The 22,562-nt window shown below is 46.7% G+C and overlaps 1 protein-coding gene, 1 non-coding gene and 1 pseudogene across 2 annotated transcripts; all 3 read left to right on the top strand.

The window, feature by feature from the left end:
- The first annotated feature begins 2,327 nt into the window (after positions 1–2,327).
- LOC101773305 lies at positions 2,328–8,697 on the top strand (annotated as a pseudogene).
- On the top strand, positions 3,771–3,842 carry TRNAT-UGU. The gene has a single exon. It is a non-coding gene; the product is annotated as a tRNA-Thr (tRNA).
- Positions 8,698–9,004: 307 nt separating the features above from the next.
- Positions 9,005–11,068, top strand: LOC101753309 (peptidyl-prolyl cis-trans isomerase FKBP16-3, chloroplastic). The gene is made up of 7 exons (XM_004974008.3): positions 9,005–9,163; positions 9,250–9,536; positions 9,841–9,924; positions 10,014–10,063; positions 10,219–10,267; positions 10,561–10,635; positions 10,765–11,068. The coding sequence occupies exons 1-7, from the start codon at positions 9,106–9,108 to the stop codon at positions 10,876–10,878; spliced, it is 717 nt and encodes a 238-aa protein (XP_004974065.1). The 5' UTR covers positions 9,005–9,105; the 3' UTR covers positions 10,879–11,068.
- Positions 11,069–22,562: the final 11,494 nt, after the last annotated feature.

Here is a 22,562-nt window from a genome sequence, read left to right on the forward strand (position 1 = left end):
GCTCGTGAGAACCCTAGCTAGCTAGCTTAGGAGAACCTCCGGACGTCGACGATGCGGCGCTGGTCCTCGTCCACGGACACCAGGAAGAGCATGGCCTCGGCCTTCCCCTGCACGTCCACGAAGTGGCGCCGCGTGCCGGTGGCTGCGTCGAGGAAGCTCTCGCTGCCAAGCACGCGCGCGCCGCCGCCCCTCGCCACCTCCGCCACCTCGTTGCCCTCCGTCACCGTGAACGCCACGCCCTCGCACTCGATGATGACCTGCTGGCCGGCGCCGGAAGAAGCCTTCTTCCTCTGACGCGCCGCCGCCGCCGGCGAGAGAGTGCTGCCGTTGTCGTCGGCGGTGGAGCCCATGACACTGACGTATGTCAATAATCTCGTAATCGACCGATGGAGACACCGCCCGTTCTTGGAGATCGATCGTCCGGACCCCGCTGGTGTGCTTTTGTAGACGCAAATTTTGATCCCGACGAGTTCGACTCGAGTACGATCACCACATGTCCGTCTCGGAACATGCATGGAGAAATCCACACTATATATCATGAAATTCTGGATCCCATACAGCAGCCCGATCGAGGATCATCAGCAAGATCGAGGAAAGGAAGAACATGCCGCCGCCGCATCATGGGCATGCGGGCCGCGGCGGCGGGGTGACTGAGGTGGAGGTGCGGGCCCACAACCAGGACGAGACGAGGAGCCGGAAAAAGTCATATAGCACGTAAAAGTCATATAGTATGTAAATAAAGTTTTGATTGATCGACTCAAGGCAATCCTAAAAGATAACCAATAATCGCATCTACTAACCTGAGAAACTGACATTGTGCATGCTAAACTAGTCAAAACCATCATACTCCCTCCGTTCCAAAAATTAAGTCACCTAAAGAATTTTAGAAAAAAAAACAAGTCACCTAAGGAATTTTAGAATACATTAATAAGAGGTAAAATGACAGGGAGTGTATTACGAGAAGAAAAGGAGTTGGCAAAGTTATGGCAAACCGGTCCCAAAACCAAACAATTGCTTGGTTTGAAAAGTGGGCCAAACAAAACAGCAGCTTAAAAGCCCAACTACAAACAACTGCGAGATGACCATAGCTACGACAAACAAACCTAAAGAAAATACCTCTCATAAAAATAACTTGTACTCCCTTTCAATTAATTTAACGAATTCTTGGGTGCCTTATATTACCTCCATTTAGTCATTACTCACTCTGTTCCAAAATGTAGGCCGTTTTCATTTTTCCTAAATATATAGATTTTGCTATATGCACTTAAATATAGGGTTATGTCCATATACATAGTAAAATTTATGTATCTAGAAAAATCAAAACGATCTAAATTTTGAAATGGAGCGCGTACTAGCGTACACATGGGTCGAACTAGGATGAGGTTGTGTTTGTTTGATCGCTCGTATTAATCACTTGATACTTAACGGGGAAATGAGAAAAGTGAAGAAGAAAATCCTTGCAAACTAGGAGATGTTCATACAAATCTTTACATTTCAAAATTGTTATAGCCCGAGTACCTGTATTTTTAATGAGCTTTCAAATCCTCCTGATAGCGTTGAGTTTGTTATGCGCTTCACCATGATTTGCAGCCCAGGCCTGGGTCGTCGAAACCCGCTTCTCCGCAGCGAAGGCGTAATGCTACGGTTTCAAATCCGAGCAGGGCAGAGGGCGCCGCCGCGCTGCTTCCCCCTCCCTCCCTCCCTCACCGGCGCGTTGCCCCGCCAGCCAACAGCCATCTGAGAGCTGGCGGAAGTTTGTTACGCCGCCCCGCGCTGCTTGCCCCTCCCTCCCTCGCATCGCCGACGGGGAATAGTAGCAGAGCAGCCGCTATTCCCCTCTCCTCCTCCGCATTTTCTTGCAAGACCGAGACGAAAACCCCACCACCACCTCGACCTCTCAACAGGCGCCGCCATGGACGCCTCGCGCGCCGGCGGCAGCCGCCCGTATACCCCCCCCCCCCTCCCCGCCTGCGCGCCGGACCACTAGTCCACCTCCAGCCCGCGCAGGGCCACCCCTACGCCCTCCTCGCCGCGGAGTTCTGCCCAATCAGAGCGGTCGGTGGCGCCACGGACGCCCGCCCCATCGGAGCGGTCGGCGGCGCCGCGGACGCCCACTCCCTCGGCGTGCGCGGCTGCTCCAACACCGGAAGCGTCCACCCCTTGAGCGCGGACGGAAGGCCCCTTCCCGCGATCGCCAACACCAGCTTCGCCGCGTATGCCGACGAAGCTAGCGTCCAGCGCCACATGGGCGCCGCCGACCACCGCTTCGGCTCGTGCTTGCCTTTGAGGAGGCAGATCCATCAGGCGGGGGCAAGTCGCCGACGGTGATGGCACTGGAGATCAACTTCCAGTTGGATGTGAACTCAGCCACTCAGGCAGCTCCAACCCCCTCTCGATCAATTTCCTGCGTGAGCAAGGCCACCGCCTGGATGAATACAGAGACCGTGGAGTTTTACCTGAATGGGTTTTCGCCGGACTCCTGCAGCACCTGCCATTCGGTGACCGCTCCATCATTTGGATCACATATCACGGAGACCGGGACCTCGGCTTCCTCCTGCGCCTGCTGCAGGCGGGAGGCCGTGGCGTGCTGCCACCTTCCTCCATCAGGTTCGGGAAAAGTTTCCTGCCACCTGGCGCCCAGGTGCCCGCCTGACCGCCTCAGCCCCTTGGCGGCTCGCCGGCTCACCCCGCCGCCCCGCCGGCCGCGCGCTGCGCGCGGCGCGCCCACACCCCCACGCCCCCACGCCGCCCCCCTGCTGAAAGCCTGAAATTGCTCCGCGCCTCCGCCACTGCAGCAGCCAGCAGGTATGCCATTTCTTTTTTAAATTGCTCCATGATGGCATGATTGCTACCTTTTACATTGCAAAGTAATGAATATTTCATTTCATTGAGCAGGACTGTCATTAAGTATTTGAGTCTTAGTTTGCAATTGCAATATTTCATATCTTAGAATGGAGAAAATACTATGCTAAAAAGAGTAGTGCCGAAAGTGTAGAGAGCTCTTGCTTAAGCGCCTAATGCCACTCCTTTGTTATAGTTTTATCATTTCCCAAGCGCCTAATCCAACGGCCATTTATGCACAAAAGTGATGGCAGAGTAGATAACTTCCATCGCATTGTTAGGATGGACCATCTCAATTCCCATCTTGTTGCGAGTAGCCCACAATGCCCATTTGCCCAAGCATTCCCTGCAAATAGACAGATACTTGCAGTTTAATTTTGCCCATGCAATCCCCTTAAAGTCTGAGTGTCTGACAACCAAAAGCATCCCTGAAATAACACCAAGTGAATTTGGCAATAGAACATCTGAAAAAAATATTATCAACATCTTCAGGGGTACCACAAAAGGCAGCAGAGTGAACTCCCTTTGCATCCTCTCCATTTGAGTGCAGTAGCAGTTTGTAGCTTATTGTCTGAGACATGCCAGAGGAAAATCTTAATTGTTCAAAGGAAGTTTTGTTTTCCAAAAGCTATTTTCATCACTGATACCCCCCCCCCCCCCTCGATAAACCTGTGAAGAGATTTAGCAGTGAAATCTTAGGATGTGTCGATCAACAGAACTATCTGAATGCAACTGAACCTGCTGGATCATCTGCAGCAATCGCTGCTATGTTTCCCCTCAATTACATTCAGACGTCTTCAAAAATCCATATACCAATCCCCTTCCTCATAGCATCTAAGGAATACTCGGTAGCCGGTAGTAGGAGCATAGATTTTCATCAGCTTCGGAGCATCAGATCTTAACATTATTCTATAATTTCAATGCCAAGTGCCCCTATAGCTCAGTGGTAGAGCGTCAGTCTTGTAAACTGAAGGTCCGTAGTTCGATCCTGCGTGGGGGCATTTTTTTATTCCCATTTTTTTCTGACAGCTTTCTTCAAACTCTTGACACAAATCAAATTCGAAACATAATTGAAATTGGGCCCATTTTTTCCTGACAGTTTTCTTTAAACTTTTCATACAAATCATATTCGAAACATAGTTGAAATTGGGTTCGAAACACAATTGGTGGTGTGAAAACAAGCAATCATCACGTACCCAGTAGATCAGCAACTATGGGTTTATGGCACACACGTGCAAAGTACTCTTTTTAGCACACATTTCATCAGTTGTAGCTGAAATCCTAGAGCTTATTATGACTAGTACTTCATTCTTAAATATATGACGCTGTTGACTTTTTACTCCAACTTTGACCACTATATATATTGAATGAGTTAGTTAACTAAAGTAAAATGTGTATCATTATACCTATTGTCAAATGTACTTTAAATTTAACTCGTAGGTTTATCTATTTGCAAAAATATTTGTCGAAAAAATGAATAGTTAAACAAATGAAAAAAAGTCAACGGCGTCATATATTTGAAAACGGAGGGAGTAATTCTTTTTCATCTAGTCTGAGCTTTTCTTTTTCATACTTCGCTTTAAGCATGGGCATAATCCACAAAGTCGAGACTATGACAGACAAATTCTATGAAAATATGGCATTGCTAGGAGAAATGATTATGTATTATGAAAGGAAGCAAAATCTGGTAACATGTACCATACATCGTCAATATGCGTAACTCTTTTTATAGGTTGGTGATTAAAAGAGGTTGAGCGCTGAGAATCCCAAACTGACGTGCATTCTGAATCGGATGGAGCATTTCGCAACACTAGAATTGCATTGACAATGTCACCGTGTTTTTCAGTCAACGACTGCCCACTTGTTCTTAATGCCCTTCTAAAATGGGGTCAGCTTAAGCTCGAGCAACGATCGAGCGATGAAACAGAGACTATCTTCAGCTGAAATGAAGTTGCACGCAGACAGAGCCGTTCAACTGCAGTCACGTTAAATCTCAGAATTCAGAAAGAAAAGCTCAAGCAAACAACATGCTGCATGGAGACACGGATTCAAGAGATCACCACATCAAACAGTTGGTTCGTCAGTAATCATCCGTCAGTCATCACTCATCAGCTTGATGCGGCAGGAGATGGGGTGGTTTACTTTACTACCGCACACAGATGGGTACAATACACGCATGTTCAAAGAATCAGTGTCTCCTTTGATAAGAGAAACAATAATTGAAAGCAGCGACGGAAACTATAGTTAGAAAAAAAATATATACTCCAATCTCCATGGATCATCTAGTGGCCGGGTCCCCTGGGGCTTGGTCCGGCCGGCAGCCGGGCCATCAGCATCTCCGCCGCCTCCTTGGTGGTGATGATCCTCTCCACCACCGCCGTCGCGTGGCACCCCGAGCCCCGTCGTTGGACCACCTCGCCGCCGTCGAGCCGCGCCTCGGGCGCCGCCCTCGCGCCACCGGCAGAGCGCGCGCCGCCGACAAGGAGGACGACGAGGGACGCGAGAAGAAGCAATCGCCGTCGCGTCGACCAGCTCATCGTAGGAACAGACTACTCACACGGCTAAGCGCCGGAATTTGAGAGGCGCTGAAAATTTGAGAGGCGTGTTCCCTAACAGTTGCTTTGGTGCTCTTTATATAGCACCGGGGTGCATGAAAATTGAAAACGACGGTCGTGTTTGGTTATTGGTTTATGACTTTGTTTGGCGTGTTGGCTATATTAGAATGACGACTAGGTAGGTGTCGTAGGAAGAATTAGCATTTATATTAGCTTAATTTTTGGGTTAAATTGCTTTGATTCCATAGCTTAGATCTCAAGAGGTCTCCACTTGAAGAGGAGCACCTTTCTTCGTTGGTTTATTACGTGGTATCGGAGTAAGTTCCACGCTCACGGCACGAGGATTGGAAGTTTGAAACTTGGAGAACAAAGCATTGACTAGCTAGCAGGTTTGTTATATGTGGATGGAAGTCAAGTAGGTGGGCTTACTTTGAAAAATATGAGTGGTGTTCATTCCATATACTCATGTGTCATCACTTGGACATTATCAAAATTAAGTTTTTCCTACACGCATGCACGAGAGAAGAGAATAATCAAAGAGTGTTCTAGTTTTCAATGCCTAACACTTGGATAACTTAAGATACGGTTGTGTCATCACTTGACATGCATTACCCATACGGGAGAAAGAAATATCTAGGTTGATTTTGTATTCGGAGACATTATCTAGGTTGTTTCTATCCCTGAGCATTTTTACTATCCAGAGAAAGGCGACGTATCATTCTAGTTTTGGTAATCATTCTAATATATATAATATATATATATATATATTCGTAATAGATCCGAATTTAGTCAAACTGAAGATGGTTTAACTTAGGACAAAACTGAAATACTTCATTTTTTTATATAGAGAGAGTACTTTTTACATTTCAAATTAAAGGACCATACAAGCGATCTCTTCTGTTTTCAGTTGCATTGTTGTGTCACCAAAAAATGAGCACAAGAAACTTGAAAATAGGGTAGCACTGGTTTCGTCAAAAGTTAGTCCCCCCTAGTAGGCCAAGCTCTCACCATCACACTGCTTGTTTGAGAAATAAAATAATTTTTTTTGTCTGATACATCCTCGTAAAAGGATGACTGCATCGGAATTATTTGGGCAAGAGAGGCACCAGTATGAACTTGCATAACGATGGTTCAAAGCTGCATTCCCAGATGACGTTTATTACAAACAAACTAAAATGCATTAGTCGCTTTCCTGTGTGTGTGAGGAGAGAGCACAGTGTGATCGCCCGGTGGTGGCTTCTTTTCTTTTCCTTTTTTTTCTTTTTCAGGGGATTCTTTTCTTTTCTTTTGAGAAGGACAAGTGCAGTAAAGGCCCAAAAGTTGATGAGCCCATGGCCCACGCAAGCACTATCACAAGAAGTGCTGCTGGGCTGCTGGCCGAACGTGGCGCCTTTCTCGCCAGTATGGAGCGGCGCACAAAGCACGCCCGACGGAGCGGCGGCGGCGGGGAGCGGCTCGCGCCGTCCATCGGTCCGCCCGATGCCCACGTCCGACCCTTCTCCGCTCGCCGTCCGTCTCTTCCTTCGCGCCGCTCGCCGGCTGTCTCGTCCTCAGGGGCGCTGGCCGGTCGCCGCACTCTATCACTGCTCGCCGGCGCCGGCGCCGGCCCCGTGCAAACCCCCGGTTCGTCCCTAATCTTTTCAATCCCTTGCCGACTCGCCTACCATTTTTGCCAATCTGCTCCAGTAAACCGGTGGATCGATCGCACTTCATTGTGGTGGTCATCTAACGGCCCTGACTGTTGTTTGTCCCGCAGAGGGGCGCCTTCGGCGGCTGGTGGCGGCGGCATTGACGCCCTCCCGGACGAAGTTCTGCAGCACATTCTCGGCTTCCTGGAGGCGCAGGAGTCCGTGCGGACGTGCGTGCTCGCCCGCCGCTGGCGCAACCTCTGGAAGTCGGCCATGAGCCTGCTCGTTGCCGACGAGGGCAAGTTCTTGGGGTCCGTGGTAAAGCTCTGCGACTTTCTGGACAGTCTTCTGCGACACCATCAAAGCTCGCCTCTCCACACGTGCGAGCTCATGTTCACTTCTTTGGGTCCGAGTGCGTCAGGTAGCTTATACAGCGATGGTCGTTTGCTTGGCCTTATGAATACCTGGTTCCGGCATGCTGTCAGATGCCAAGTTCAGGTCCTCAGGCTCAATGCGTACACCCTTGTTCTGGACAACAGGCCTGTCAGCTCCTGGCACCTGACGAGGCTAGAGCTTGATAACGTAGTGGTTGGCCGCAGGTTCCTTAACTTCTCAAACTGTCCGTCATTGGAGCACCTAGAGTTTAAGAACTGTTGTTGTTTCGACTAATATGATTCTCGCTTTCGTATTTGTGCCCCAAATCTGGTTTCACTACTTCTAGATAGGAATTGGGGTAAGATCCCCTTGCTTGAGAGCATGCCATCATTAGTGAAAGCATTTGTTGCAGTGGAGGCATTTTGGGACTCTTGTGACCTGCGCACATGTAATTGTGAGTTCTGTGACAATTCTTATAGTATCAGTGATGGCACTCGCGGTAAGCGTTGTGTGCTACTAAAAGGTTTATCCGAAGCTAAGCATTTGGCATTGAGTTGCGAACCCCAAACGGTATGCCTACAATTTCATCTCTACCTCAATTATATTATGCCGTTCCATTATTTGCTCAATTAAACTCTAATCATGCTCATTTCATCGTTTTTTCTCTTGTGCTCTGTCCAGTTTATTTTGAAGAGGGATTTGAGGTGGTGCCCGATGTTCAGTAAGTTAAAGACCTTGTTCCTCGATGACTACTGGTGTGTGCCTGATGACTTCCGTGCTCTAGTTTGTATTCTTGAGAACTCACCAGTTCTAGAGAAGCTAACTCTTGAGCTTTCTTCAGAGGTACACACTTCATAAATGAGCAACTACTGCTTTGTGGAACTATTATATTGCCGACTGATCATGCTACTAGTCGCTAGTCAGTTTATCATCTTCGCAGATAACATTTTAATCTAAAATGGTTGCACATTTTTGTTTTCTTACAGGTTTGAGCTTTAAGTAGACCTGCGAGAAAATTTGGGCCGTCGACGGATCTACATAGCTGCCATGCACTTTTGGATCATGCCCATTTATTGGTAACCTGGATCCACTAATTGCCCTAAGCATGCTTTGATCCAGCGTTGAGCCGGTAACAACAATGTAACATGACCTGCTCCTTGTAACGGGATCCCATTTAGTTACCCCTTTGCTGACCATTTTATGTGGGGCTGGAGGGAAGATTGAAACCAGAATACCTGCTCCTTGTAACGGGATACCAGTTTGTGCTTTGGGTTTGCTAGAATTACTCTGCCTTTTTACATTCTGTGACTTGTTTCATGCATGAGACTCTGCCTGCCTCTTGGTAGTGAGCAGTGAGCACTGCTGTTTCAGCAACTTCATCCATGACCTCACTGCTTGCTTGTGGTTGCAACCGAGGAATTTTCCTCTCCCTCTGTCGTTGCTGTTGCAATCTTGCGCCTAATTTTGTGTGCTCGCACATGTATTTTTCCAAGTTCATGTTTTTTTTAAAAAAAATGAACTTTCCTCAAGTGGGCCATGCATCACACGGGCGCTGACGTGGACCAACTCAGGTTCTGGTGGCCAGCGATTGGTGGAGACCGCCAACTCTCTATCCATACCGAGAACACTCTTGGCTCTTCCGGTCTTCCCCTCTCCACCTCGTCCCCGCCGTCCTCTGACCTCTGCTCGCTCCTCTCTTCCCGTCCATGGCGGCCGCAGCAACGTCCTCCTCGGCCTCCGCTTCGCCGCTCCTCCTCCCCTCAGGTCCTTCCGTCGCCACCCTTGTTCCCCCCGCACGTACAGCTTCCCTTTTCCTCGCCGTCTCAGCTCAACGTGTCGCTTGTCCGCAGGGCCGAGACAAGCCTCGTCGTCGAGGGCGTGGCTTCACGGCGGCGGCGCGTCCAGGAGCAGGGCGCCGTGCTGCTGCAAGGCCACCGGCGGCGGAAGCGCGGCGAAATGCGGGGCAGCTGACGATTTGACGACCAGTGGTGGCAGCAGTACCAGGAGGGGGATGCTAGGGGTGGCCCTGGGAGCGTCTGCCTTGGGGCTGGCCGCGTTCGATGCCGTCGCCGCCGGGTTGCCACCGGAGGAGAAGCCCAAGCTCTGCGACGCCGCCTGCGAAAGCGAGCTCGAAAATGTAGGTTCAGTTTCTGTGTCTGTCGTTCTTGGATAATACTACTGAATTTTTCAGTTGATGAATTGGTAGAAGGATTGAACAACATGAGGGTACTGTGAATCGAGTGAAGTGATTATGCAGCAATGGTATCCATTCCTTACATTTTGCAAAGTTTGGGGCTCCAAAATATTCAGGGATACCTTCCATGAACAACGCATAACAGAAGCTTTATGATACGATCACCCTATCAATATGGGAACAAGACATCTTGTTTCAAAGAAAATACGGAAAGAATGCTAAATTTGAATTGCCTAATGTCATCCAGGTGCCTATGGTTACCACAGAATCCGGTCTGCAGTACAAGGACATCAAAGTGGGTGAAGGGCCAAGTCCACCCATTGGTTTCCAGGTTGCTCAAGCGATCACGATGTTCTCACATATTTGTTGCTGTTTTTACTAGCCATGTAGTCACAGACGATTTCACTTGTTGCCATGTAGGTTGCTGCAAATTATGTTGCCATGGTACCAAATGGGCAGATATTCGACAGGTGAGATTGGGCATTTGATGTGTGACATTCAGCCAGAGAGCTGGTTTTTATCTGGCTGGATTATACCTGATCTCCCATTCACAAATAAGGACTTGCAAACTTAGAATTTGTTCTTTTAGCATTCTAGTTCTTATTTTGCTTGCTGCTTTGTGCAGTTCATTGGAGAAAGGTCAGCCCTACATATTCCGTGTTGGATCAGGACAGGTATTTCATCATGTTTGGTTGGTGTCCATGCTCTGAAACATATCACAAAATGGAGTTAGTGATGCATTGCTAAATTGATTTGATGTTTATGTTCTGAAAAATATCACAATTGGAGTGACTGATACAATGATACAACGGTGTTCAGAAGCCTTATCTCTATCTTCAATGCATCGATAGACTAAGCTACTTTGCCAAAGAAACAGAAAACTTGAAATAACATTTTTGAACTTCCATGTAGCAGGTTTGAGATGGATTTTTGTTTGTTAATTCCATCTTTTTTTTGGCAACAATAGGTGATACAGGGGCTTGATGAAGGGATTTTGTCAATGAAGGTTGGAGGACTACGCCGTTTGTATATACCTGGGCCAGTAAGTACTACAAAACATAACCTTACGACATTCGAAAACAAAGACAGGCAATGCAACAATATGTCAAAAATCCTTAGTTAAGAGATCTGAACAGAGCAGTGATGGTTTTGTTTTCTTGATTGTCAACAGCTAGCGTTCCCTAAGGGTCTTACTTCAGCTCCAGGAAGACCAAGAGTGCCTCCTAGCAGCCCTGTCGTATTCGACGTCAACTTACTGTACATACCGGGCCTTGATGACGAGTGAAAAACATTCTGCTGCAACAGTCATGTTTTTTTATATTGCCAAGCAACTTACTGTACATCTACTAGAGCAACAATTCTTTCCGGCTGAAGATTATGCGCAAGTATTTGGGTTGAAGTACATAGCAACATGGTTGATTCTTTATTTGGAAACTCACTGAAGATGCAATGGTAGATATGTGCCCAAGCAGAGATGCAATAGCCTGTTGGTTCACTTGCCATGCTTTTTCAGTTTGGAATTGGTGTGCGCGCTTCAGACTTGAGAGCTCCTCTGTGTGAACTCGGCAGCTCAGCTCAGACTGCAACCATGAGGGGGTGGAGAATCGCGCTGAAGAATCGGCGCGAAACAGGTAGCGTTGGAAATGGTAGAAGCTTCTTCCTTGCGTCAGCAAAACCGCCGGTGGCCGGTCGTGCGGCGGTGCCGGCCGTTGGCGCGGGTGCGCGCCGGCGCCGCGTTCTCATGCTCTCCTCGCCCCCAGCACACCAAACCGCAAGCGCCCTCGGACGACCGCCCTCTGAACGAGGAAAGGACGCCAATGGGCCGTCGGCAGCGCGTGACGGTGGCGTCAGAGGGTGCGCGCGGCCTCAACCGCCAGAAAGCCATCGCCATCGCCGCGCGGCAGGGCCAATCAAAGAGGAGCCGCGTTGGCACGCCAATGAGAAGTAGCCTTCCGTGCGGCGAGGTGAACTCGCATCCTTAGCCAGCTCCCAGGCATCTCGCCGGGGACGGGGGCGGCGTGCCGGAGGGGGAAATGCGCGGCGGCCGTGGCTTGGCGCCGGGGCTTCGCTTCCCGAGGGTTTTACCTGTATGCCATTACGAAAGTTGGGTCTAACCTCCGTACCCCTAAAAAGTTCGTCGACACCTGTATGCCCAAGTGCATCTTGGTTTGTCCCTCCATGCCATTCCGTCCCTATTTTCTGCTATCGGTCGTTAACTGCGCTGAGAATGGACTCAAATGCCCTTAGGCAAAGGAGGTCTGTTGAACTTAGTTGTTTGCCTCGGTGCCACTCAGAGGTCTGCTGTTTTGGCGCCAAAGGAGGCAGTGGTGTTGGCGCCAAAAGGCAGTGGTGTTGGCGCCAAACCCTCTGTGCTACTCTATATATACATCTTGAGCCATATCTGTTGGATCTCATCCTCTCCTCTGCTCTCTCCTTCATTCTCACTCTCATCCACTCCTGGCGCACCCCATGTCTGAAGCTTCCAGCAGCTATGGGGGGAGGGTCAAGCGGGTCCTTTGCCCGAACTGTCATGTGCTTGCCAACAGATTCATCTCCACGACAACAAAGAACCCAAACCGTGCATTTCACAAGTGCCCCTATTTTGCAGTTTGTGTTCTCTGCTCATTCTTGGTTGCCCTCTTTTGTATATTTTCCAAGTGCTAATGCTTCAGTTTTTTTGGCTTGCAGTTTGGTGGTTGTCAATACTACCAGTGGGAGGATGAAATGATGGACAGTGGCATGCAGTCACCTACAGCGTCAGATCCCCTACAGGCAGTTCCCCTGCAGGCAGTGGCACCACCTGATCCACTGTCCATGTACCAGCATGTTTCCAATGGTGCTGGAGTGGTAGGCAATGCAGTAGTGGAAATAGGGGAGACAATAGGGTTATGCAACAGCTTAGGTGGCTAGAAAAGATGGTATATGTATGCATTTTTCTTGCTCTGTATGCTATTATGAAGAAGTAGGGTTATGCAGCAGCTTGTGTTTGTATGAATTGACAGGATGTATGGATGGATGCATGAATGAATGAATGAATCAGCTAAGGTTTTATCACATTTCATCATGTCTTCAACATTAATGACACAAAAGATAGTACATGACATCCAGGTTTAATCACATTACAGCCAAGGTTCAAAAAACACATGACATTTCATCACTGAGTAATAGTATCAGTTCCATCCACCAAAACATCCAGTTTTCATCACATCCAAAGTGCTGGACATGGCATCACAGAGCAAAATAAACAAAGAAGGGCTGGATGGGGTACCTTTCACTGCAGGTGCAGTTTCTTCTTGCTCCTTGTATTAGAAGAAGGGCTGGATGGGGTAGCTTGGCTGGCTGCTGCAACTTGAAGCCTCTTTGGTGTCAGCTTCTTCTTAACTGCTATCTTCTTCCTTGGTGTAGCAGCCTTGATAAGTAGAGTGTCCACTGGATCTGTCTGTACTGTGCCAACTGAGGTCTCATGATAAGGAGCCTTGATAAGGAGAGTGTCCACTGGGTCTGTTTGTACTGTGCCAACTGAGGTCTCATGATAAGGAGCCAGGAAAACAGTCTGCAATGGTATTGGGTCATTGGAACCAGTTCCAGACCTTGTGACAAATATGACAGGTTAGATGATAACAAATGGTGCATGAAAATAACAAGAGAATGTTTCATAAGCTCACCTGGTTGATGTACTTGTAGTTGTAGCTGAAGAAGAGGAAGGTGCCTTCCTACTTCTTTTCTTGGCACCAGAAGAAGAAGGTGGCTTCCTACTCCTTTTCTTGGCTGCTGCTATGTCTACAGCCTCAATTATTGGGAATTGCATCACTGATGGAGTAGCAACCACAATGCTTGTCTCTGTGTTACATCTTGCTACTTTTTTCAGTCTTTTCTTTGGGAGACCCCTGCATAGGACAAATCAATATAAGTTGCAAAACAATGTGAATGTACACTGATTTCAGTTAAGTTATTGTACCTTTGAGCCTCCATTGCAGCTATGTCTTCAGGATTGCCATTCTTGCAAGTATACCAATGGTGCCCTTTTTCATGGCATATTGGGCACTCATGGGACCTTGAACTTCCCTTCTGGCTGCTGCTGCCACCTTCAAGTGCTGATTTCATCCTATTCTTTCTTCTTCCTCCAGCTGTTGCCCTAAGTAATGGTGTGTGCATGAAGAAGTCATGGGTGCTGTTGGGCCACATACTCTTGTCAGGAATGCAAGGGATGGAACCTTCATATGCAATTTTGAATTTGTTGACAAAATAGTAATCATGCACATAGTCTTCTAATTTAGCACCAGGGATTGAAGTGATGTAGGCAATAGCATGTTTGCAAGGGATTCCTGACCCTTGCCAAACCCTACAGGTGCAGGTTCTCTCAGGTAAATTGACCACAAATCTATATACACTGCCACCCTTAGCACAAATCTCTGCCACACCATCAGGGGAATCAGTGATGACTTCAATGTCAAGATTGTAACTGTCTTCCCTCAGTTTCCTCTCAATGTGAGGCAGAATCTTCCCTGTGAATTTCATGGCAACTCTCTTCCTATGATTCCATTTAATCAAGAGCTTCTGTCTTATAGTGTCCAGTAAATCATCAATATTCTTCCCCTTTTCAGGCTTTATCCAATTGTTGAATGATTCAGCTAGATTGTTGGTGACATAGTCCACCTTTGATCCTGTCCTGTACTGGCTCCTTGTCCAAAGCTTCTTGTGGTTTTCATGTAGATACACCATTGCCTCAGGTTTGGCTTGAGCCATAGCTGTATAATGCTTGTTGAACAAATATGGACTCCATGAATATGAGGCAGCCCATAAGTGGTCATCAAAAACCTTGCCACTGAATCTTTTCTTGAAATTTTGTACTAAGTGGTACATGCACTCCCTATGTTCAGCTTCAGGGAAAACTTCAGAGACCCCATTCATCACTGCCTGGCCACAGTCTGTACAGAAGGTTAGTCCATCTGGGGATCCAATTACTTCTTTTAACCTCTCCATGAACCACACCCAATTCTCATTAGTCTCTGAATCAATTACACCAACAGCTACTGGGTACATCCAGTTATGTCCATCTACTGCACAAGCTACACACAACTGTCCTCTGAACCTTCCATTCAAAAAAGTGCTATCTACTGCAAGATATGGTCTACAACCTCTAAGAAATCCATCTACACATGCTTTCAATGCAAAGAATAGCCTATTAAACCTGATCTTATTGTTGATTGTGTGATGATCAATGATAACAAATGATCCAGGACTAGATTCCTCTATCTGGGCCTTAAACCTAAATAAATTGTCAAAACTTTTATCCCAAGGCCCATAAATCTGATCCATGGCAAGATTTTTACCTTTGTACACTCTTCTGTATGGCACATTAACTTTGTACTCATTCTTCAATCTTCTAATCAATTCTTATATCCGAATGTTGCCATCTTCCTTCAGCCAGTCTACCACTTTACTGCAGACCCACTCTTGTGTGATCCCTACACACACACCAACCCTCTTAGCACTCTGACAATCATGAGGATGTGGGTTCCTTTTCACCTGCAAAACAGTCAACACCAATGTACCATTAACAACTGATGATTCATTGCAAAACAACTGAAATTTGCAAAAAGTAATGCAACTCATGTACCTTAACTGTCACACCATCCTTCAGAGTTGAAGCATGAATCCTCCATTGGCAATCAAGCTCCTCCTTGAATTTGCAGTGCACCCTATACCTCCCTGGATCACTCTTCTCAACTAAGTAATGGTACTCATGCTTAGCAGAATGAGAAGCTAAAGCAATCTTAAATGCTTTCATGTTTGAATACAAAGTGCCTACATCCATAGGTGGGTTCTTCTTGTCGTAATTGACATCAGGTATAGGTTCAGGGCCTCTATCTGTAACCATCTCTTCATCAGACTCATCATCAGAACTCTCATCTGACTCAGAGCAGATTTCATCCTCAGAAATCTCAGCTTCCCTTCCTTTATTGCCAGCTTTAGGATTTGGGAGAGGTGGAGGGTAGTTGGGACCAAGGTCAAGATATAGCCCTTCATCATCAACGCCCACATGCTCATAGATTGGGTTTGGGTTAGCTAAGATTTTAGGTTCATCATATTGTGTGTGTGTACTGTTGCTTGCTTCACCTAGGATTGGGGATGCAATAGAAGGGGTCACTGGGGGATCAACAGATTTGTCACTGCTACCAAACTCCCAAACTGGAATGATAGGAGGATCAACACTTGGCTTATGATATGCAAAAGTGAGGAAGCAGCATTTCGAAACCTTATGTTTTTCAAACATTTCAAGCAAATCTTGGTCAGTACAGACTTGGATGTTGACCTTAGTGTCCATGCAGTAATAAAAACCTTTAACTAAGTCTCCATAGCCATGAGGATTCTTGTCAACAACTTCAGCAACCAGGGATCTGAAGTTAGTTCGGTCAGCATCAACAACTTTGCTCAGCTCGTACCACCGAGTCCGACAATTGTGAGCAACAATCCGGATTTCTAAGTTGTAGCTACTGTTGGGGTCCATCCTACAGATGAACAAGGAGCAGGGAATCAACACTACAAGCATGGTGATGGTGCACAGGCGCAGGGCTAAGGGACCTAAGACCACGCAAGCGAGAGTACTCCGCAAGCCAAGGGGGGAAGCATTTGACTTACCCGTCTGGAAGCCAATCCGGTCGATCCCCGACGCCGTTGTTCCCCGCCATGAGAAGCCGTGTCAATCCACTAATCCATGCACGGGGGCTTCGTCTTCTTCTCCAGAACGCCTTCTTCTCTCCCCGCCCCACCCGTCAACGCCGCCACTGACTAAGGTTCCACCGCCGCCGCTACGATTTCGCCGCCGCTGCTAGGGTTCGGCAACGGATAGAGTGGGAGGAGAGTGAGAGATGCCGGTCAAAATTGGTCAACACGGCCTCCGCGCATATGCCTCCCTTAGAGACTAAGGCTACACTAGACATTTTCGATGCCCGGGGCCCGCTTGTAAGAGCTCTCAAACGGCCAAAACCGAACGGAATAGGGACGTAATGGCATGGAGGGACAAACCAAGATGCACTTGGGCATACAGGTGTCGACGAACTTTTTAGGGGTATGGAGGTTAGACCCAACTTTCATAATGGCACACAGGTAAAACCCTCTCGCTTCCCGGCCGGGGGTGGACGGTATTTCATTTACCGTCCGCAGTCGGGGTCATCCTGGCCGTTGAATCCCAAATGAACGACGTCTAGACTGGAGCTAACCAAGTGCGCGTCGGGTGTGCCGAGAGGCGGCCCAATTATCTCAGCCCACTCGTTCGTTATAGAGGCCCAATTAACTCCGACCGAGTTGGATCGCGTATGCGTAACCGACCCGGAGGCCTGATTTTCTTTTCGGTTTCGAAGTCCACCTACACGAGAGCAACCCCAAAAGACTACTAATCTTACCCTCAATATCCTTTTTAGAAAAAAAAGAAAAAAAGAACTCCAACAGTCCACCTAAAACTCCCTAAAAGATTAGTGATGCGGAAAAAACAGCTCTTGTCCTGCAAATATTCGCGACGCCCCGGTCTTCCCCAATCCCGCCCCGCCCCCTACGCGCGCGGTTTTTTTCCCGGTCGGCGCCGCCTCTCCGACGGGTCCTGCTCCGACGACCACGCCGACTGGCTCTGCACCCTCCCCGACGAGCTCCTCATCACCATCCTCTCCCGTGTCAGCGACTCCCACGCCGCGGTGTCCACATTCGCTGCAGATCGCTACGCGAGGGGGCTCCTGGTCACAGCAGCGCCGCTGGAGATCGCGACGCGAGGGGGCTCCTGGTCACAATGGTGGGAAAAAGCAACGGATCCTAATGGGCCCAATACGATGACGTGGCAAATATTTGTTTGCAAAAAATAGATGTACCGTAATTCAATTTGAAGCAATAACATCCTAGATAAGAGTCATTGACTTTGTGATATTTAGTTCTTTACCACTGGACTGCCATTTGATTGCAGAACACATATGCACTAAATTGCTATCTTGTTCAGATAGACAAATTCAGTGTTGTTTGCTGAACCATACTAATTCAATCAAGTTAAGGAAACTTGATAGGTTCTGTGCATCAAAGAGAACAACAATCCAATGCTTCCTATGAGCATATTTCTGCATAGAAAAAGGACCGACTGTTCGGGGCTTTCAACATGGAAATTTCGTGCAATTGGAAAACTGGCAAGCTCTATAGGATATGTTGTGTGCTACTTTGTCATGGTTTCAGGAGATTTTTTTTACAAAAAAAAGAGTCAAGAGATATTTTTCATTAGTTCTTCCTAATCGTCAAGCTTCTAGAAAACACTTTCCTCGAGACTTGAACTCATGATACTCACGTCAATCACCCTTAATCTGCCCTGACCCTGAAGTACACACACTGAACGCCAATGACTAGATATTTTTCTAAAAGCCTTGATCTTCCCACCACCATTTGTTTTCTTTATTAACCGCACAGGTAACCTATAGAAAGATACTACCTCTGGCTCTGGTCAAAATACTTGATGCTGTTGATTTTTAAGACAAACATGTGCATACGATCTTTATTTTTCCAAACTAGATATTTTGAAAACTATTAGTGGTCAAATTTTAAGTATTTGACTGTATTTTAGTCGAAGTTCAAGTATTTGTGACCGGAGGGAGTAGCATATGAAATGAGCGTTGCTTAAGCTACATCACATTAGGACTAATATCACTCCAATATGGAGTTACTTGCCCGTCCAACACCTGAGCTTTGCCTCCATTATATTTTCAGTAGGTTTCTGGTCAATATTTTACAAAACAATACAAAAAAAACCTTATGTACACAGTTCTACTGCATAAAATAAAATTTAAAATGGTCATACTAGCATAATCGTCTCCTGCAGTAATAAAGTTACTAACATGATCAAAGGACTATAAAAATCAGACATATCTGAAATGATGGGATTGACGCAACAAAAATGAAACATTTCGATCCATTGCACAAAATAATAAGACTCCACATATAAGAAACAATAATAAAAGTATACATGATTTAGTTACTCATATCAATCAATTAGATCCTATCTGCTGAAAAAACCATTCATCTAACAAACCTAATCTTTCAAAGAATAACAAACAGGTAGAGAGATGTATTAGGGCAAAACTATGCATTCTCGTACTAAAATGAAGTATATTCCATCCTCTCCGCCAATCGACTTTATCATCCTTATTCACAACTCATAAAGCTATATATATGCTGCCACTGTCTTCCAAGAGCATCCTCCCAAAACTTAGTAAACAAGGATTCTAATGGTGCCGCTGCAGCCTCCCCCATCAAGACACACACCCCACCCCAAAAAGGAAAACTACTCTACTGTATGCAAAAAGAAGAAGAAGCTATACCGTGGGTGGAGCTTAACTTGAAATTCCTTCGGAACTGTTGCACATCCTAAAATAGTTTCAGCCAAGTTTTCCTCAATAATATCATCACGACCATTGAGAAACTGAAAGATACTAAAATTTGTTTTGATGCAAGGGATGGTCGAAAGCATTCCATGCCAATTAATAGTGTAAACTGTATTGTCCTCATTAAAATAAACCCGCTGAAGATAAAAGTAAAATCATTATGTTAGCTGCGATACAAGAAATTCAGAAATATGATCTATTGGACAAGAAATCTTACTGAGATTTGCAGAGTTTTAAGCTTGGGAAAGCATCTCAATAAGGAAGGAATCAGCTGAAGTTCTTTTAGATACGAGAAGTCAACAACTAGATCAAGGGTACTAACACTCGAACACAAGGGATAGTCAACCATATCAGCCTACAAAAAATATCCAGTGTTAAATAGCAATTCTTAATCAGAGTATGTTTGCTATTTGCTCATTGGCTACATTAAACTATCAACCCCTCCCACATAATCTTTTATTGTTATGCTGGTGTAGCTCTAAGTTAACATATATATAAGTGGTTGGTTTGTACACCAGTTGTGTGATTTAGTGGCTGCCACTGTGCCATAAGTTGCTATGTAAACCAGGACATAAAAAAGACAACAAGATGTATGGACTTTAGTTTAGGGCATGTTATTATCATTACCTTAATGAAGTATCCATAGAGCTCTATCATCTGCTGGTTCAGATATATTGATAAAAGCACCCGTAGCTTCAGGATTCCTCGAACTTGAAGGTAAGACCTGTGGTCCCAATTCCACCCGGGTTCTTGTGTGAAGAATGTAAGACTTGGGGTGCTACTCAAACAAATGATATCAACGTTGCAACTCAACATAGCAAAATAACTTAAGGTTTCTGACCGAATCCTTAGAATACCAAGCTTAACATACCCAAGGGTTAGCTTAATGAGTTTGCAGCTCCGTCAAGGACTCATCCTCTCCTGCTGCATTAACTCCCCCCTCCACAACCTTTGCCACAATCTCCGTTGCCACCCCTACCTCCTTTTTTGTTTGTTCAGCATTCTTCTCCCCATCTACTGCCATCATCTCCCCTTTAAATAGCCCTCTTCTTGCCTTCTCCCCCCCATGTTGTTTATCTCTTAATTTCAGTGGGCTGGTAACCTACTGCTCCTCCTTTCTCCCCTCAGTAGACTTCTTCTCACCATGCCCCTCTACCTCCTTCCTCCAAGTCGGAGCATCGCTCCTGGACTTGCCCGAGGAGTATTTGGTCCAAATCCACCTGCACCATTTCAACTTCCGCTCCCTTCAAAATGCCACTTCGAAAGCTGACTGCCTCCCCCGGATCTTTCACTCCCACTATCCCCCATTTTGTTTTGCTCCGGGAAACATCGTAGCTTCTTATTGTACTGCTAAACTGCCCCCTTCTCCAGAGTCGTAGAGCATAACTTGTCCGTGTGGCCGATCAGCCCACACGTGTAGCAGAAATCAGGTAGGAACTCATACTCCACAGGACACCATACTAGCTTCTCAGGCTCTCCCACAAAAATTGCGACTCACCTCATTAGAGGCTTCCTCACATCTAGTCTCACCTTGATCCTCAGGAATCTACCCACTGCCGTTCCATCCTCGTCCATGTCCATGGCCATGTACTGTCCTATCTCCTCTCCGATTGCTTCTCCCGTTGCCTTGTTCATCATCCCAAACGGCAACTTTGTGACCCTCACCCAGATAAGGATAAAAGAAAATTCCATCTCCTCAATCATCTTGGCCTCATCATAGTCTACCATGATCAGGAGGTCCTTCCCAAACATCCACGGGCTTTCCTCGAGGGCACGCCTCTTTCCCGCTGGTTGGAGGAAGGTGAAAAGAAAGTGATTCCACTGCTGGGGAAAGCGCCTTCAATACCAGCTTCTAACCCCCCTTTAGTATCGGTTGTGCAACCGGTATTACTACTTCGATACTAAAGGGGGGCCTTTAGTATCAGGTCAAATAATTGGTACTAAAGGTGTAGTAAAAAAAAAAAGAAATCCTGTCGGCCTCGCCTTGCTGCCCTGCCACTGCACCTCATCGACGCTGGCTGCCCCTCCCCGCGATCCACCAGCCACCCTTCCTCCCGGTCGGCCGCCGCTCCTACTCGCTGGATCTCTGAGGTGCGCCTCAGAGGTCCGATGAGGAGGAGCGGCAGTTGGTCGGGAAGAACAAGTGGCCAGCAGGTCGCGAGGAAGGGGTGGCTAGGCGCAGCCAGCATGATGTAGCCGGCATGATGCAGCCGGGAGAGGGGCAGGGCCACATCGGATCTCGTTGCTACCGCCGTCCTCGGATCTCGTCGCCGCCGCCCAGGGGTGAAGCCACGTTAGGGTTGCTGAGTGCACATGCATCAGGGAAAAAAAATAAAATTCCAAAGATTATCACTTAATGTCCACCACTTGTGCACTCCCTGAACTCCGATGCGTGCACCACCATCTGGCCCAGCAGCCCACGCTTGCTACGCTTGCATACTTTCTTTGCAAGCAGGACATCAGCAATAAACAAACGGACAGTTCAAAGTATTGTATCAGAAAAAGCCCACACGGATGGGCCAGTGGTCGTCTGCTAACAAGCCAAGTGTGTCACACGCATGATGAGCAAGAGTTGCACTAGTAGAAAAACGACATTCCATCCTCAACAAGAATCTCGGTTGTTTTTGATCCGGGACTAAAAAGTCTTTAGTCCTGGGTCTAAATTTTGTAATCCGTGGAGACACCTTTAGTCCCGATTGTTGTTACCAACCAGGACTAAAGGAGGTCTTTAGTCCCGGGTGAAAGATCCGGGACTAAAGATGGGGACCTTTAGTCCCGGTTGGGAAAACCAAGATATATGAGTTTTTCCAACCGGGACTAATGCTCATTTTTATACCAGTGTTGCGCGAGAAAGCTAAACAACACCCGCGAAATTGCAATTGCTCAAAACACAATAACTTCATCGTCCAGGTTCCAAATCGCAAGCGGCGAAAGATGGGGAGGCATCATTCGCTCATCACCGGTTGCTGCAACACGCCTCCTCGCCAGATCGGTGAGCTTCTCGTAAGCTTCCTTTTCTATTTCTCTCCGCTACAGCATCCTTCCAGAATCAAGTTTTGCTCCAAATTTCAATGGTATGCAACTAATTTCCTTACGAATGTTTTGGGTGCAAATCAATTTGTTTGAAGTAATAAGGTAGTATTTCAATATCTTTGGTCACCAATTCTGATTCATTCATTTAAATTGCAATGTTAGGGTCTGCATTTAGAGGTTTTGCTTTTGCAAATTGCAAAAAATGGGCAACTAAGAAATGATCCATCGATATTTGAGACTTGGGGAATTGGAGTAATATACAAAATCATGTAATTGGGGAATTGGTGTAATAATATTGGAAATATGTATTTTTCATTTCTTAAGTATTTTGCTGTGTCCCTCGTGTTTTAATTGGTGCAAATCGATCCCTTAATTTATTATATCGGTGCACTAATCATCCCCATCCTAACACTTTTTGCTACAATATTTGGTCAGGTACATCATTTTAGTAAGCATTTTTACCGTTATCGTTTTGTCATTGTATAGGTTAGACATAGATTTTTATACATGTACATATTGAAGT

The sequence above is a fragment of the Setaria italica genome, chromosome VI, assembly GCF_000263155.2.
Source record: "Setaria italica strain Yugu1 chromosome VI, Setaria_italica_v2.0, whole genome shotgun sequence".
NCBI lineage: Eukaryota > Viridiplantae > Streptophyta > Magnoliopsida > Poales > Poaceae > Setaria > Setaria italica.

What these genes read in the sequence shown, in the direction of transcription:
- LOC101753309 (XM_004974008.3), top strand. Translation starts at nt 9,106, where the DNA reads ATGGCGGCCGCAGCAACGTCCTCCTCGGCCTCCGCTTCGCCGCTCCTC. An exon ending in GCGAAAGCGAGCTCGAAAAT is followed by an intron (nt 9,537 to 9,840) that starts GTAGGTTCAGTT and finishes AATGTCATCCAG; the next exon opens with GTGCCTATGGTTACCACAGA. An exon ending in TCCGTGTTGGATCAGGACAG is followed by an intron (nt 10,268 to 10,560) that starts GTATTTCATCAT and finishes TGGCAACAATAG; the next exon opens with GTGATACAGGGGCTTGATGA.